The following is an 18,885-nucleotide window of genomic DNA, read 5'->3' as shown; positions in this document are numbered from 1 at the left end:
GGAATGATAATGATGGCTTTTTGTAATTGTAATATTTTTAACATTTCTTGCAAGATTTGATTATGTTTCAGGAATTTAACTCTTAATTGCATTCATATGTAAGGAGAAATCTAGTCACTTCCCGTGTCAACGCTGTCAGCTGCTGTATAACTGATTAGAGGCCCCATAGTTGCTGGCTGCTTTCATTAAGATGGTCACAGTAATCAGGCGGAAAAGCACAACTGAGTAATTGGAGATCTGAAAATACAATGCTACTTGATTACAATTATTGCTGGGAAATTAGAGCAAATCCCAAGGGGCTAAGGCAGGACTGGATCTAAAGCAGCCTTGTCTTTAATACAGAGTAGCCTCTGTATTATGCCAATTTCAAATATATTATATAGGATATCACTTTTTTTTTTCTTTTTTCTTTTTTTTTTTTTTTTTGCGGTACGCAGGCCTCTCACTGCCGTGGCCTCTCCTGCGGAGCACAGGCTCCGGACACGCAGGCTCAGTGGCCATGGCTCACGGGCCCAGCCACTCCGCAGCATATGGGATCCTCCCGGACCGGGACACGAACCCGTGTCCCCTGCATCGGCAGGCAGACCCCTAACCACTGCGCCACCAGGGAAGCAGGGATATCACTTTTTTAATGCTTTCTAAACCCAGAGTTGGGTTGTTTTTGTATATCATTCAACACACACAATGCTATGAGGGAAATACCATTTTTGCCTGTATTTTAGATGTGAAAAAATAATAGCTTAAAGAATAATTCATTTGGTGTCACATAACTAAAAAGTGATGGAGCAGTAAGTATAGACTCTTATCCACGATGCTTTCATATGCAGGCCCACAGCCCTTATTCACAGCTTCAATATTCAGAACATTTTGAAAATACCCAAAGGTGTTTTGTTTGGTTTTGCTGGTAGCTCATTTAGTGGCAAAAGTCTGATTTGACCTAGGTCTTATTTATTGTATTTATTTACCCTTCTTTGTCTGAAGGTTGATGTTTCGCTAGAGAAATATTAATGTGTTTGTTACAGGGTGCTGATTCAGACAGCTGTGGAGGGTGATATCACCCTTACAATATCTAGAATATTCTGCACTCCAAAAATCATCTGGTTCAAAGAGGTTTTGGGTAAAGGATATAAAGTTGGTGGGGTGAAATGAGAGGAAAGGGCAAAAAATGAAGATAAGGTATGAAATTAAGATAGGTCTGTGTAATAAATAAAGGCTTGTTACCGTTTAGTACCCATTCCCCACCCCGGGCCTAGAACAACGGCTGACCCTTAGGGGGAGCTGAATTAAACTGGCCTGAGGGGCAGACGGTGATCATGATGGGGATGGCAGTCTGCTCTTTGTATTTACCCAGCGAGGGGGCAGTGAAGGGGCAGCCTAAGAGAAGGTGGCCTTGACGACAACACTGTCATCTTTGCTTACATCTCTCTATCCCTGGAGGAAGAGCTGGTCCCACTGTAGAGAAGTCTGGCTCCAGGCCAATCCTAAGTGACCCGACCACGGCCAGGGACCAGGCTTTGCCCGGCAGGCTCATGGGGAGGGGAGGGAAGCTGCCCTCCCCACATGGTCTTGGGGCACAGCTGTGCACTGCAGTGCCTGCAGGGAGTTTCAGGCAAGGACTCGGCCCCCAGGCTGCCCCGCTCCTGTGCACAGCGGCATTCCCAGCCCGCGTGCCTCTGCTCGGAGGTCTCCCCCACGCGGGGGCCTCAGCTGAGGCACTTTTCTCCATCCTGACTCAGTACATTTTCACTTCTAGCCCTTCCTCTAGTCATATCCCTACGCCCTCCCCGGTTCATAAAAGGGCAGGAGCTTTGCCCAGAGCTCCTGGGCAAAGATCCCTCCCTCGTCACCGTGCCAGGGCTGGCGCACCTGCCCCTCACCCAGTGCTGTCCAGTGGGCAGAACGGGGCCTGGGCAGCGGTGCCGGTTCCTGCCTGCTGCCTGCACTGCGGCTGAAAGTGAACCAAGGCTCGCTGTGACTTTCGCCTCGGCTTGCTGTCCTACGAGACCACCTCGACACCTGCCCTGCCCCAGTGCCCTGCAGGCTGCCTTCAGAAGCCTTCTGCCAGCATCCTCTTTAGCTCACACACCTTTACTGCCCTCTCCTTGCGCTCTCTCACTGGCATTTAATCGTGATCACGCTTTCACCAACTTAAAAGTTCCTTGGCTTTATATCCTCCTCCTGTCAGCGACTGCCCTTTCTTATTTAAGTGCTGGAACAAGACACAGCTCAGTTCAACCTTCAGCACATGCTGTCCCCATGACCCAGAACACTGTTCTCTGTGCACCTCCTCTGGCTCCATCCAGCTGTTCCTCACTAACTTCCTGTTCCAGGGAGTCTTCCTGGATTCTTCCATTCCTGGTTATGGACCTCACCTCGGGGTTCCCAGAGCACCTTGTGTTTGCCTTTATCAAAGCCTGTCATGTTTTATGTCTACTTACTGGTTACCCACCCTCCACTGAGAATACCTGAAGACTAGGAACTTAATTGTTTATGTCTCAGGATGGCCAACACGGCCTGGCTCTTGATAGGCACTCAACAAATGCTTGGCAATGAATAACACATTTAGTATAAGATTAAAACAAGTAATAACCCAGAGTATTTCAGTCTATCTGTTAAAATTTAAAAAAATAACCCAGGCTATGTTAGTCTATCTGTTACGTTACAGACACGTTTGCCCTCAAAGCTTATTTTTTTAAAAAATATATGTTGTTATTACCCCAAGGCTATAAAAATATCTATATATATTCTTTGCCTTGGTCATTATATTTTTTCATATTTCTAAATCCACATGGAGTTAAATTTCAGGATCCTTCTGATTAGGCGCTGTATCTTCTACACAAGTTCTTTATGGATTGACTGGTTTTTAACTTTCTTTTTAGCCTAAGTGAATTCTAACAAGAATACAGAGTTATGAACTAGATGATCTTTTAAAGACACTTCAAATATGAAGAGTTTATGAAATTCATATATTGAAAATCAAAATTTCCTTCTAGATCATGCCTGACATAAAAATATATATGAACTGTAAAACAGATTTAAAATGTTAACTCTCACAAACACATAAAAGCAAACTTTAAACATTTTTAAATTAATAATTTTAAAGTTCTGCTATATTTTCATTTATAGGTACTAAGAACCCTATCTTCCATCTTTACTGGTTTCTGCATCTCATTCTATTAAGATTATTTCCAGAATTTTAGAATTGACACATAATCTGACCACGCTGAAAATGTTCTCAAACACCTGTATTCTGCAGAAAAGACCACTCTGAATATTAAAACTGAACTACTCCAAGTTACAGAAAAAGACAATATTTTAAAACCACTGTTAAAGTGAAATTACTTTGATATTGATTCAGAATAACTGAATTAAACCGACTGCATCTTTTGTTCTTACCCTTGGAAACGTCGTAAATCTATCCAGCTCTTCGACGAAGCAGAACATCTGCAGACTAATTGCCGACATAACAATCAAGAGGCTGGCAGTAAATACAACCAAACTTCCCAGCTTTTTTCCAGGACCAAATATCTTGTACACGAAGTCTTCTAATGCAGGTGAAATTTTAATAAGCCGAACTACCCGGAGAACCTATTGTGGGAGAGAAAAACACACACACTTGATCGTTTATTTATACTGAATCTTAAATAAGTTCATACTAAAATCTCATTTTTCATAGCACTCTATAAAATCACATTTAGCAATTAAATTAAACAATTTAATAACTAAGATATCAGTAGCTCAGTGACTGCCATAGAGCAAGAACTCAATAAATCCCAAAGGAATGAAGGAAGGAAAATGGTGACAACTCAGTGTTTTAATGTATGATGTGATAATTCAAAGTGGCATTAATTAACACATATTGTTGAAATAAAATTGACATTTGTTCTAATGTTCAAATATCAAAGAAAACATTAGTTCAATATTAGGCATATTCACTGTCTCATAAAACAAACTTTCCTAGGGATTACTGTACATTCAAAAGGAAATTTTAAAAATCCATCTATCAAGGAGTCTTTACTCATGGCTGAGACTGCTACGCTAAGATCTATTCTATCCTTCCTTTAACTAATAGAACTTGCTGAATTTTAGCCTAGCAAGGCTACAGAGTGCATTTTCCAGCCCCACTTGTATCTAGTTGTGGCCGGTGGACTAGGTTCAGACCTATGGAATGTGAAAAGAAGTGATTTTTGCACTTTAAGTTAAATAATTTGCCCTGGACACTCTTTTCATACCTTCCTCTGGCTGGGAAATTAAAACAACTGTAATTGTCCCTTTGGAACAAAAATAGAAGCCTCGTATAGAAGATGATAGATTCAGTCTAACCCAACAGGCCTGCTTTCTGGATGGCCCTGGGGAGCAGAGCCACCTACTTGCCCTGGACTCCCACCAACTGGAGAGAAACACACTTCTATCTTACGCAAGCCCTGTATTTTTTAGAACTTTGTTATACGTGCTCAGCTGGTTATCTAAACACACACATGTTTAAATGTTTTGCATATATATATATGCAAAAACTACCACCCATAACTAATTAATTTTCTCATTCACTTAACAAATATTATTATGTGCCAAACACTGTGTTGGACAAATAAGATTCAATGGCTATTACTGTTACAAAAGGAGTATAATACAAAGGCACAGCTCTTAAGGGCATATCTATAAGATTAAAAATATAAAGTAGAATATCATTAAAAGTTGAAGTATAAAATATGGAAAAGTAGCATTTTTCAACAAGTCTAAGATGCCATCGATTTTTTTATGTACCACCGAGAAACTGAAAAATGCCGCCAATTAAAGTATAACACACCACTGATTATAAGACACATCCCAGTTTAGAGATATTAAAATAGGAAAATTGTGGTCTTGGTATAAATGAAAGATGATAAGTAGAATGGTAGTCCAAGATGGTTCGCTATCAATAAGAGCTTAAGGTGTCTGTAAAGCCTTCTCAGGAGAAGAAAGAATACAGTAAGGAACAGGAAATGCTTTAAAAACCTAGATTTAGGGCTTCCCTGGTGGCGCAGTGGTTGAGGGTCCGCCTGCCGATGCAGGGGACACGGGTTCGTGCCCCGGTCTGGGAAGATCCCACATGCCGCGGAGCGGCTGGGCCCGTGAGCCATGGCCGCTGAGCCTGCGCGTCCAGAGCCTGTGCTCCGCAATGGGAGAGGCCACAACAGTGAGAGGTCCACGTACCGCAAAAAACAAAACAAACAAACAAACCCCCTAGATTTAAATTTTTACACAAAATAACATGCGTTTGGATTTTTCCAGCAACCCTAGCTTCCTAATCCTCTTAGTCTATGAGGTCCAGAAGGGACTTCCTGACCCCCATGATCCAGGCCTGGCCAGGGTATTCACAATGACCTCAGTCATCAGAACTTCTGTGGGACCTATGAGAGGTGTCCTATTTTTTAGCCCCAGCTGGAATTACTGTAAGAGCCACATAAGCCCTGAGCTTCTGGGAGCCATCTTAGCCACCACATGGACAAAGAGAGCTTAGAAATGATACCAACACAGAAGAAAGGTGAGTGGAGAAATGGACGGGGTCCCAATAATACCATGTTAGTCTCTGAATTTGGCCATCCCTGAAGCCACATTTACCCGCTACCCCCAGACTCTGAATTAACAGGAACTACTAATGGTGAACCGTATTCTCATTGTCTGCAGAACACAAATACCAATAGTGTGGGTTGTAGCTGCACGTCTCATAAACTAATGGACAAATGTTTAAAGAAGCTGAGAAAAATGTAGATTTCCTTCATGCTCATTTAAAATACTTAATACTTTAAGAAGAAAATTTATGTGAGAAATTATATTGTTCAAATTAAACATTATACCACAGGCATGGTTAAGCTACTAGTTTTTCCCGCTATAATTCTTAACATACATTTCCAAATCAGAACATATTACACTTGGGTCATCTTCCCAAATAACAAGCAAACAGCTTTATCATAAGAACTATTAAAATAGTAACATCCAGAATAATAATATGAAAAGATTTTACACTTTTATTTATTCTTAGACATAAATGATTCAGTATCTAATAGTTAAACAGCTGAGTCCAGGAAAGTTTACAGGAACAATTCAACTGGTTTATTGCTCAAATTTCAGTACCTTGTGTTTTCTCCACTTGCATTAAAATCATATTTAAAAGATTGCCTAAGTAATCTTGAATCCTGTCCCAAATTCTAATAAAAACAGTCTATGCACATCTGTGCAATTTTGATAAATTAATATTTCATTAGCTGGAAGAAACATAACTTAACACAATTCCCACATTGGTGATTTGATAAGCATTTTCAAAGGGGCAGGCCTGCATCTGTGGAAAGGCAAAATCCTTATCGGTAATTCTAATTATGCCTTTTCATTTATTTGGGGATAAGTGTGCTTTTCACTCTGTCTACCCAATAAAGCCTTTTGATTCTGTGTTCCTACAGATACGAAATAAAGTAAACCATACATTCAAAGATAAGCACTGTAGGACATTTTGTGGTTGCTTCCAAAGCACATTTTCCTGGTCACATTTCTAAGTCTGTTGTTAAAGGTCACTCTGCTGATTAATAGTGAGATACTGTAGCAATTGAGTGGTTAAGAATATGAATATAAGATTAAACTTCTTGGGAATGAGTTTCCACCATTTGCTAGTTATGTGGTCTTGGGCAAGTTATTCAGTCTCTAGGGATCGCAGTTTACACTCCATCAAAACAGTTTATTCTCTAACGAGAAACAAATGAAGCGATGCACTCGGCAGAGTGCCTGGCACACAGTAGGTGCACAATAAATACCAGCCGGTGTCATCACCCTGCTATGTCAGAACCAGAGCATTTTGCGAAGACTTTATTACTCCCTGTAATATGCCCTATGTTCACTCCATCAAGCATGTATTCTCCTTAGGACAGGTGCCATGTAGTTCTCTCTACCTGGAATGCATCCACCCAGACCTTCTCAAGGTTCGCTCCTTCTCTGCCCAAATGTCCCCTCTTCAAAGAGGGCTTCCCTGAACAAACTTATCTAAAATAGCACCCTCACCCCACAACTTCTATCCTTTTCACTCAGCTTGTCTCTCCTGGATGGCATTTCCTGTACTCGCATTCCTTTCGTGCACTCGTACTTGTGTACTTGTGTGTACTTGTGTATAAACTGTTTGCCCTCTAGAATGCAAGCTTCCCGAGGTGGGCATCTTCTCTGCCTTGTTCACTTCTCTGCCCTCAGGATCTGGAACAGTGCCTGGCACATAGTAGGTGCTCAGGAACTCTCATCTGAATAAAGAGATGGATAACACCCAACTCTCAGAGATAACTGATATAAAGGGAGACATTTTGTACTAAATTGTTGACTTCATTTAGATATAAAAATTGTGACATTCACTACGGGAAGAACTGCTGCCAGCACGATGAAGAAAGGTCAAGTGAGATGAGAAGCAAGCATGAGGACCAACAGGGGAGATCAAAGTCAGCCCATAAAGAGCCAATCTGTTCAGTACAGTGGGTTCTCCAGATGTGAATTTGCAAAAATCCTTGTGACATCTAAGTTTCTTGAGAGATTTAGCTTCTAGGCACAAAATAACTGAGACAGTGTTTATCTCATTAGACAAATATAAACTTGGCCATGTATAGAGAGATACAAATGAAAATCACTCTACTATTAACATAAACTATTACAAGTTTTACAGACATTAAAATTGCAAACTTCACTGACCCTGTATTGTGACTGTATCTATAGCTATATGTCTATATATAAAACGATTGGAGCCATGCACACTGATTTTAGATATTTTGTGAAAAACAGAGTAGAAGAAAAAACCTAGTGGTTAGGACTACGTGCTCTCACTGCTGAGGGTCCCAGTTTGATCCCTAGTTGGGGAACTAAAAACCCCATAAGTCACGCAGCCGAAAAGAAAAACAACCCAGAGGTGGTGACTTTTAATCATCTGTAATGATTTGGTTTATTTCTTTCCGGTCATTTTTTCATTTATAGGTATTTTACATACATATATAGAGCTATATATGTTATATATAGCATGGATATGTAGCTATACATGTTATATAATTTTATACTGTTTTGCATTTAAATAGAACAATCATATCTCTAAGTTACTACAAATTCATCATAATTATTTTTATGGCCAAATTTGCATATGAGTTACTAAGCTATTCCTCATATGCTTACCACTTAAACAGTTCCCATTTTTTTCTCTCATAAACAATTCTAGAATGAATATCTTTGTGTGCAAAATTCTGACCTATTTGTAACTTTTCACTGAAAAATTATCTATGAGAAATGATAAGAATTTTAAAGCCCTGAATATATTTTATATGGCACCCTTGCTGTAATAGGCTTTGATGTCTTTCTTAATTTAATAGGTTTGGAAAAAAGATATGTTGTAGTTTTGACTATGAGGCATATTTTCTGTAATTATGTACAATGATTCTCTAATGTAGGTCCTAAATGCTCATGTTGATTTTGTGAATCTAGACAGCAGTGCCCAAGAGCATATAATGACACAAATGTTTGGAAAGCATATTTTGTATCAAGAGTTTCAAACATGTGTATGTCTCTTGCCCCAGGCATCTCACCTATGATAACCAAGGCTGAGGATATAACCCAACCAGTGGCAAGGGATTTCTGTTCAAAGATGCTGACAGTACTGAAAGCTTGAACCATGATACCCTCTGTGAGTTCACTGGGTGCTTGGCTGTGACTACGAGAGGCTCAGCTTTTCATGTGTGTTTGTGGGGTATGTTTTTCATTTTTGCGAATTGTATTTTCACGTCCTTTCTCCCAGGTATCAGGAGTGCTGAGTTTCAGGTCACGATCGGGCACCTGAAGTTAATACTTCTCTGAAAATGATGGCTTTGGTATCATCAATAAGTAAGTTCAGTGAAGTTGGAATGTATTTTCTTTCATCTAAGGAGTTAGAATCTTGTTTCTCTGAATTGTTTCTTTGAAAATTGTACTGCCATTTTATTCTCCAACTATTTTAAAATATCTATGAAGAAAACAATGCAACTTCTGATATTTACATGATAAATTATACAAATGACCAATTCTGAGTCAGAAAAATGACTATACTTGAGATTTTAAAAATTAAGCTATCCCATATACATATATTATATTTTGACCAAGGAGTTAAAAAGAACGCTCAGCATATTGCTATTATTCAACAATTACAAAGAGCGTAAGTAATAATTACTTTTGTTTACTGAATAATTATAAAGTAATGTGATTGAATATATCACATTTGAAAAAATAGATATCCAGTTATTATAAAAAAAGTAAAAAATTATAGGTGTTATTTAATCATCACAAAGAAACTAATAGGAATTCATAAATAATGAAGTATGACTAATTACAATCTGTAAAGGTAAGTTTTATTTCTTATTATTTCAACTGTAAGTTAGTGTTGAGCAAACATATTTAGACTTATTGAGAAGGGAGAACTACACTTGGAATTAAATTCATATTTCCTGCTCTTTAAAGTGTGTGTCAACATCTGATGTAGTTTAAAATTTTACATGTATGCACAGATGCATAATATCCATGTACATATAAAATACGTACCTCTACATACTGTGTTGATCTATGAACTGTACATAAAACATCTCCATTTATTACTCTGAATTTTCAGAGTTTTTAAAACAATGAAATGAATGCACTATTTTTGGTATTTAAAATGTCACAGGGCCTATTTGAAGTTTGTATTTACTACAGTTGTTGGTATTTTCCCTGGAAAGAAAATAATTCTAAAGATAAATAGGCATTATTTGTATTACCTGAAAGTATGTGAATTGAGAATGATAAAGATCTGGATATACATGAAGAGTGGTTCCAATTACGAGCAGCAGCTCGAATTTGTGGAGAGATGAGCTAATATATCCAGTAAATCCCAAACACCATATCTTCAGAAGTGCTTCCAAATCAAAAAGTACCGTAAAAGCCACCTAGAGGAACAAAGGGACAGTGAAATTGTAATGTAAAACTATAATTTATTTCAAAATATTTCATATGGTTGTTAGTGCATGAATTTTAGCCACTATCATATAAAATGAGGAGCCATATCATATAAAAATCTAGAACAATATTGTTAAAAATACGGTTTTGAAACACACCAACTAGAACCTCACAGACCAAATATATCTTAAGCAATCAGAGAAAAATACGTTAAAATATTAAATGTTTGTGAGTGGTATTATTTCCTCACTATTCATCATTTGATATTAATTAAAAGTCATAGCCATTTATAGAATTACAGTACTATATACAGAAAGGCTGCATTTTTCTATAATTTTTATTTTCTAAAAAAAGTTTCTACAATGCACATGATATAGTATAATTACACTTACATATTACTAAGTGTAATTAAACTACAATTTAAAAATTTATATATCATTTATATCTTGGGCCACATAAACAGCAGAGAATTTTGGATTTTATTGGGTTGGCCAAAAAGTTCGTTCGTGTTTTTCCATCACATCTTAGGGAAAAACCCAAACGAACTTTTTGGCCAGCGCAATATAACAAGGAGTTTATGTGTGTGTGCATATGCACACATAAATTAATATGTCTACATTATTAATTTTATAAATTAACAATCGACATTACTGTGTTAATAAATTCGTTCCATCTCTTAATCTATCACATTAATTCTAGGAATTTGCTATTGCAAATAACAATATTATAAAGTACATATACAAACATAGCATATTATTTTTCGTTTGCTTGTCCTATGGATAAAAGCACTCAATTTATAAAGAAGTTTACAACTGGAATTAAAATGGCAATATAATATTAACTTTAAAAAAATTTTATTGGATAGTTGATTTACAATGTTGTGTTAGTTTCAGGTGTACAGCAAAGTGAATCAGTTATACATACATCCACTCTTTTTTAGATTCTTTTCCCTATTCTTTTGAGTAGAGTTCCCTGTGCTATACAGTAGGTCCTTATTAGTAATCTATTTTATATACAGTAGTGTGTACATGTCAGTGACATAAGATTAACTTCTAATTAAAGAGTAGTGTGTACATGTCAGTGACATAAGATTAACTTCTAATTAAAGAGCGCAACTAGTCATAACACATCCCTGTCAGAAGATACCAAATGATTTGTTGGAAGACAGGAATAAAGGATAGCTTGCTTCTCTTTTTCTAGGCCAACATGGAAGGGATTTTCTTCCACACACATTTGGAAAATGTGAGGAAAGTGGAGTTTTAATAACATTTTTAGGACTGGAACATTAAAGGGATTGCAGATGGTTAATTTAGGTGTGAGGAGGAACTTAACATTACTTCTCTAGACCCACCTTGCCTCATAATTTAAATTGACATGTCCCTTTTAAAAAATGTAACAGACACACAGAAAAGAAACTTATGGTTACCAAAGGGGATAGTGAGAGTGGGACAGATAAATTAAGAGTTTGGGAGTAACATATATACACCACTATATATAAAATAGTTAAACAACAAGGACCTACTCTATAGCACAGGGAACTCGACTCAAAATCTTGTAATAGCCTATAATGGAAAAGAATCTGAAAAAGAATACATATATATATATACACACACACACATATATATGTGTATATATATGTATTTGACTGAATCACTTTGTTGTATACCTGAGACTAACACACTGTAAATTAACTATACTTCAATAAAAAAAGTGTAACAGAGTAATACATTTTAACTGTGAAATAATCCTAAATACACAAAGTATTAATAAAATTCCTGCCCACCTTTCCCAGGCGATTCATGGTAACCATGTTTTATATTCCCTCCTCATCCAAACATACATAATCACACAATGGGCTTACATTTTATGTCATTCTTCAGCTTCTCACTAACAATCATGGATGAGCCTTCAGGTTAAGAGATATAAGTTCTACTTATTCTTTTTATCAGCTGCATAATTTTGCATGGTATTCAATGTTTATTTAATTCAACATTTTCTCTACTGATTCGTTAAAGGGCGGTACTTCTTGGATAAGGAATCATCAGGAAAAATGGTTAAGTGTTTTGCTACTTCAAAAACAGACTGTACTGACCATCCTTATGCAATATCAGTTTTTATTGGGCTTCCCTATCTATAAGTAGAATCTCCAACCTGGCGCCTCTGGGGCAAAGGACATGTTTGCCCACTTTAAATTTTAGAAAGCATTAAGAGATTACTTTCCAAATGTTACGTTGTCATTTGCCTTTCAGCAAGGTAGGAAAGTGTTTCTTTTCCTAAATCTGTACCATCACCTGATGTAATCAAACTTAATAAAACTTTTGCTTAGCTGTCCAGATGTATATTGATGACTTAGATTATTTTTTTAAAACAAATTTCTGTTCATAACCTTGCCAATTTTCTATGGTGGTGTTGTTTCTTTCTTATCAGTTTTTGGAGTTGTTGATATTAAGGACATTCATCTTTGTCTGCTATATAAACTGAAATATTTTTTCCCTAGTCAATAGTTAGATTTTTAACTCTACTGGAATTAGTTCTATAAGCACTTTAATTTTTATATGGTCACATGTGTCCATCTTTATAACTTTTTTCTTTACCTTGTACATGCCTTAGAAGGATTAATAGATAGTCTTCATATCTAGAAACACACTATGTTTTTCTATTTATTTGGCCCATATTCTTTAATAAAATTTTCCCCATAAAGATATATTATTGTTTGATTTTGAAATTTATTTCTATTCATTTAATATTCCAGTCACTAATGAAAATGAATTATTTTTACCTTTTTTTTTTTTTTTTACCATTTCTACCTAGTTATTTCCAGTGGAAAGAAAAGCTACTGATTTATTTATATTGATTTTTCTCAACTTGCCTTACTAAATTCTTCTATTAATTCTAAAATTTTTTAAATCTCTTGGGCTTTATAAACATATATATATTTCATGTGCCAATGAAGATACGATGTTTTTCAAGATTTATTTTGGAGTTAATTGTATTAATTCATTAGCTATAATGGTATAGCCAAATAGTAATATATACTAAGTAATGTGGTGGTAGTAACAGGAGTCCATAATATGCCCCTTATTTTCAATGAAAGTTTCTCAGTATTCATATATAATGGTTGCACTGAGCTTAGGGTAATAATTTCTACCATGTTTAAGTACTTTCTTTCTCTTTTATTTTACTTAGAGGGCTTTAGCCTTTAATTCATTGAGGCAATGAAATATATCACAGGAGTCCTTGATTTGTATATTCCTAGAATAAACCCTAGATGCTTATGCTGATTTTATTGGATAATATTTTGTTTATAATTTTTGCAGCTACTGTCATAAATACAATTGGTCTGTAATGTTACTTATACTATAATTATAAGGTTTGGGTTAAGCCTATGGTAGCCTTATCAAACTTATTATGGAGTTTCCCATCTTTTGTACAATCTGTAATTTCTTAAATAAAATAAGAGTTATCTCATCTTTGAAAGTAGATAAAAATCCAGCAGAAAAACCACATGGGCCCAATCTTTTTTGTAACGGTAGATCAAAGCTTTCCAATGTTCTTCTGATCAGCTTTCTTACCTCGTCCATCAACTTGGTAGTTTGTACTTTGCCAGGAAATCATTAATTTCCTCTAGATTTTCAAGACCTGTGTTTAGAGTACATTTTTTTTTTTTTCAGAAAGAACTGGTTCAGCAGAGGGCATGAGATATCTTACAAATTTGCTGCCCCTTTAAATCAACTTCTTGGCTGACATTTCTCAGACCTGAAACTAATGTGATTTTGAACTCCAATCCCACGCGGGCAGGCTTGTGCTGACACATTTTCACAAAGCATACTCTTTCCCTACTCTTTTGGAGTCAAGGTCAAGACTGAAGTTTTCCCCACTGTTTCCTTCTGAGGGATGGCCATTTTCCTTCTCTCATTGAGGTACAGACCTCATGTGTCCTGATGTTACATGGGGGTGTCTCTGTTTTGACGCTTCACCTTGAACAGCCCCTCCGTCTGTCCAGGATACAGCTCCTAAAATGGCAAGTTCTAGGTGACAAGCATATGCAAATACCCTCAGGGCAGCCACTGGCCTTAGAGCCCACTAGCTGTTCTTCATTCGCATCAACACAATTTTTGGCCTTGAGAATATTCCTTAATTTTTTTTGCATGGTCTGCTAAGCATTTAAAATGTTTTAATATTTTAGATGTCACTTTTAGTTTTTTCATAGATGATTTTCAGCCCCTTTCTGGGGCCACTTTGTATGCATCTCCTAGAATCAAGATACTATTTGATTTTGTGTTTAAACATAATCATATTTTCTATGATTTTTTAAAAATCTTGGACCTTCTCTGCCCCAACCTTTAATCAGCCATTTCTCCTTTAAAGGCATATTTTCTATGATTTTTGATAGGAAAATTCAACCCTCTCACATATAGCGTGCAAAAGTTATACCTGGTCTTATGTTTCTAGTTTATTGTATACGTCATTGATATTCATCTTTTAACCTTTTCTTGTCTTTTCTGGCTTGGTCAAATTGTTGTTAATGTCTTTTCTCCCCCTTGTTTATTTGGACTCTGCTCTTCTAATCTCCCAGTTTAATTCCCAACTGTCCTACATCAACCTATACTTTTTTATTATTGCATCTAAATTGAATAATTGTAAACTCCTCTCCCGCACAAATGTACTTGCTCACTCTTCCCTCACACCCCTGCCAACCTACAAACTTCATAGTATCCTTCTCTCACCCACACTCCCAGTGATATCACCCCTCTTCCTAAATTCTGCTTTTTCTGAGATCAACCATCAATTTTTTTTTTTTTTTTTTGGCCGTGCCGCACAGCATACAGGACCTTAGTTCAATGCCCAGGGATTGAACCCGTGCCCCCTGCAGCGGAATCGCAGAGTCTTAACCATTGGACCGCCAGGGAAGTCCCAATTCTAGCTTTTTGAACTGTAATTATTTCTTTTTTTTTCAAGGACCCTTACTTGACATTTTAATTACCATCTTCCATTTAGATTCAATACCCACTACTTTTATTTCCTTTTCATCTTATCTATCTAGTCCTCTGGACTGTGAAGAATTTGTCTTAGGCTTAGGATACTTTGGGGTAGTTTCCTCAAATAAACATCCAGGGTTGTATACTGGCTCAATCCTTTTCTATCAAAAGTGCATTTTTAACACTGACATGAATATTTTGGCTGCATACAGTCTTGAGTTGCAGTTCTTTTCTCTCAGTGGTCAATATATATGTTGGTTCACTGCCTTTACTTTCCAATATTGAGGATGAGTCATCCAAAGCACAATATATTTATCTTGATTTTGCAGGTTATTTAAGCCCATTCGGAGGTTTAAAAAAGTTTTTTCTTTATGCTTGCAACCAAGGAAGGTCACCAGGATATGCCTAGGAATGTACCTTTTTTTCATTTATCCTGAGACTTAGCGCTTTCAATCTACAGATTTATGCTTTACCTCAGTTTAGGAAAATTTTCTTCTCTCATTTATTATTACTCTTCTTTCTGTTCCCTTTGTCCTTCAGGGGCTCCTATTATTCACATCCAAGTGGCGAGTCTCTTGCTTTTTCCCTCATGTTTTCCACTGTTTTTTAATTTTTTCCACTTGCTCTCCTATATTAATAATTAGCTCTCATCAACGACCATGCCCTTTTCAGCTCACTTTTTGAAAATGTTAGTCAAAGTTCAGAAGGTTTGTTTTTTGCCCTAATTATCTACCTTTGAGACACTGGGGGGAAAAAACCCTACTCTCTCTCCCGTCAGTTCTACTCTACTGGGAAACTCCTGTACTAGATGTTCATCTTGGATTTCCCAGTTCCATCCTCAGTTTCTGAATCCCTTTGTGTAAGAATATTTTTCTTTGCTTGCTCATGGCTATATGCTTTTTGTTTGTTTGTCTGTCTTTAACGGTCTCTTGAGTCAGACAGAGAAAGACAAATATACAATACCCCTTATACGTGGAATCTAAAAAAAGGCTACAAACGAACTAATCTATAAAACAGAAACAGAGTTACAGATGTAGAAAATAAACTTATGGTTACCGGGGGGTAAGGGGGGTAGAGGGATAAACTGGAACATGGGACTGACACATACACAGTACTATATATAAAATAGGTAACTAATAGGGACCTACTGTATAGCACAGGGAACTCTACTCAATACTCTGTAATGGCCTATGTGGGAAAAGAATCTAAAAAAGAGTGGATATATGTATATGCATAACTGATTCACTTTGCTGTACAGCAGAAACTAACACAACATTGTAAATCAACTATACCCCAATAAAAATTTTTTTTAAAAATGCTCTCTTGAGCGGTGGTAAACAAGGGATGGTATGAGGCATCATGTTTTTTGTGGTGAAAGACCTGAAACCCCGCAGCCGCTTTGCTGGGTAGCAGGAGGAAGCCGCTTCATGTCAGGATTCTTCCCAGGCTGGTGGAATCCATTCCTAACTTCCCTCCTGGGAGAAATTCAGCTTTTGGGGAGATTCCCTTCCTGGATCACTGAGATCAACAGGATTCTGTTAGACCTCCTGGGACCACAAGGAACCAGTGGGCAGATGCAACGCCTTTGCAGGGTCAGCCTGAGGCGACCAGAGGACCCAGATCCCTGCAAGTCATAACAAGAGGCAATTCCTCTCTAACCCTGACTTCTCACTCCAGGGCCCGCAGCACAATGAGGAAGTCCAGCACCTGTCCCCTCCCCCAGGCATCCTGGCAGAGTTCAGGAAAAGCTGAAACTCAGATGCATCCGTCCTGAAGGTTCCCCTGCAGCCCGGCCTGGCTGCTGTATCAGCAGAGGGAGCATTGGCCACTGCCCACATCTCCACTTCTCCCTCACCTGTATTTTTAGACTTTCACTTCAAAGGAAGGAATGTAATCCATATCAAAGTAGGCATTTTTTTTTTTTAAAGCAGGGAACTACCAATAAATGCCTGAAATATATCCAAATAGATTGTCTAATTACATATAAATACAATTAATCACTTTACTAACTTTGCATTTGCTATCAAAAGACAGATGGAATGACCTGTTTAAATGATCATAATTTATAATAAAATAGGCAGCTGGATCCATCTGCATTATTATTTGCCTGGTGGGAAAACTTATATGCTTTTCAAAGACACTAAAAGGCACTAAAAGTGATTTAGCAAACTATTATGTGATTATGTATAAATACCCATATTCCCACTGATTTTCCTACTAGAATTCCTGATTCCAATTCTCCTGGGAGCAAATACCTTTTTTTCTAACATAGTTTGTTAATTGTTAACAAGCTAATGTTCCCATTCTCTGAAAACCAGTATCAATCCCAAAGTGCTGAAATTTCATGGAAAAATATTATGCACAAAAATATGTCTAACTTACTTGTAATTATGGGTTATTCTGGAGTGGGGGAGAACTATGTCAGGAATTACAAAAAGGATTTAGGAAAATTAAGTTGTCAGTTATTTTAGTGTACGTTAGAGGGTTTAGCATAGGATTTCAATTCAGCAGAAGACAACAGTTGGGAAGAATCAGGGTAGAAGCAGTGAGGTTTTTTTAGTAACCTCTTTTCAATGGGTGACTCCAGCCTGCCTCAAGGAACTCAACCTTGACAGTTGCTGGACAGGGTGGAACTTGCAACCGTCATGCTGTTGGCCGTATAAAAAGGAGGCTAGCAGGCTGTCTGCAGAACCCAGTTACCTGGAAGGGTTCCCCAGAAGCATCATCTAAGAATGTGTCCAATCTAGAGGTTATCTTCAAATCCTTTTTTTTTTTTTTTTGATTTTTATTGGAGTAGAGTTGATTTACATTGTTGTGTTAGTTTCTGCTGTATGACAAAGTGAATCTGCTATACATAGACATATATCCACTCTTTTTTCGATTCTTTTCCCATATAGGTCATTACAGAGTATTGAGTAGGGTTCCCTGTGCTATACAGTAGGTCCTTATTAGTTACCTATTTTATATATAGTAGTGTGTATATATCAATCCCAATCTTCCAATTTATCCCTCCCCCCCCTTCCCCCTTGGCAACCATAAGTTTGTTTTCTATATCTGTGACTCTATTTCTATTTTGTAAGTAAGTTCATTTGTACCACTTTTTTAGATTCCACATATAAGTGATGTCATATGATATTTCTCTTTCTCTGTCTGACTTATTTCACTCAGTATGACAATCTCTAGGTCCTCTGCAAATCCTTAGCAGTCAGCAGTGCAGCCTCGTCATTCCTAGCCTGGGAGCACCCATGACCTTGGCCCCTAACTCTTCAGTCCCCACATCGAAAAGGTCACAGTGGGACCTTCTCTCTGCCTCGAGCCCTCAGAGTATATTACACCATCGGTGGGTGCTTAAAGTTGAAACTTGTCTTTTTAAGAGTGAAGGCAAGATTTGTAAGAGGATAATAAACTTTTCATTAAAGATTTTTGTCACATTACTTGAAAAAAATTGAAAACAATACATGAAAAAAACAAAATATTTCTTTCTTCTTACAATTTTCCTAAGTCAGTGTTTTGCAATCTTTTTTTTTTTTTTAACCACCTCCCCGGCCAAGGAGTCTTTTTAGATATTTAGTTTCTAATCACTACACCATATGGAATTTTATTAGCACAGTTATGTTATAAATATAAACATATCAATCTCTTCTTTATATATGGCAAGAATAAGATTTTTTTGCCTCCCCAAGAATAATTTTTATCCCCTTAGAGGTGTTTTCACCTCCCATTGAGAATTCATGCTGTACAGATAAATCAAGTTTGATGTCACGACAGCAAAGTTTAACTAATATTTTCAGGAATGCAGGTTGTATGAGTTCTTTAAACACCACATTTTATTATTTATTTTCCAAATTTTCATCTTATAATAATACATATGTCATTTAATATCTACTATAACAAGCCCTCTTGTCCTCAAGGAAATTATCAATAAGGGAATGCAGATTTAATTAAAATTAAATAA

General features: G+C 37.0%; 1 protein-coding gene across 8 annotated transcripts in view; it reads right to left on the bottom strand.

Moving 5' to 3' along the window:
- The window catches only part of NALCN (sodium leak channel, non-selective), a 292,929-nt gene that overhangs the window by 146,512 nt on the left and 127,532 nt on the right, over positions 1 to 18,885 (bottom strand). For all 8 annotated transcript variants that reach the window (XM_067713361.1, XM_067713362.1, XM_067713364.1 and 5 more), the window contains 2 exons: positions 9,774 to 9,941; positions 3,397 to 3,588 (listed from right to left, as the gene is read on the bottom strand). In XM_067713361.1, the coding sequence (XP_067569462.1) occupies positions 3,397 to 3,588; positions 9,774 to 9,941 (360 nt within the window). The remainder of the gene's footprint in view (positions 1 to 3,396; positions 3,589 to 9,773; positions 9,942 to 18,885) is intronic.

This window comes from Pseudorca crassidens, chromosome 18, assembly GCF_039906515.1.
Source record: "Pseudorca crassidens isolate mPseCra1 chromosome 18, mPseCra1.hap1, whole genome shotgun sequence".
Lineage (NCBI taxonomy): Eukaryota > Metazoa > Chordata > Mammalia > Artiodactyla > Delphinidae > Pseudorca > Pseudorca crassidens.
Note: the sequence above shows the minus strand (reverse complement) of the source record. Positions and strands in the feature narration are given on the sequence as shown.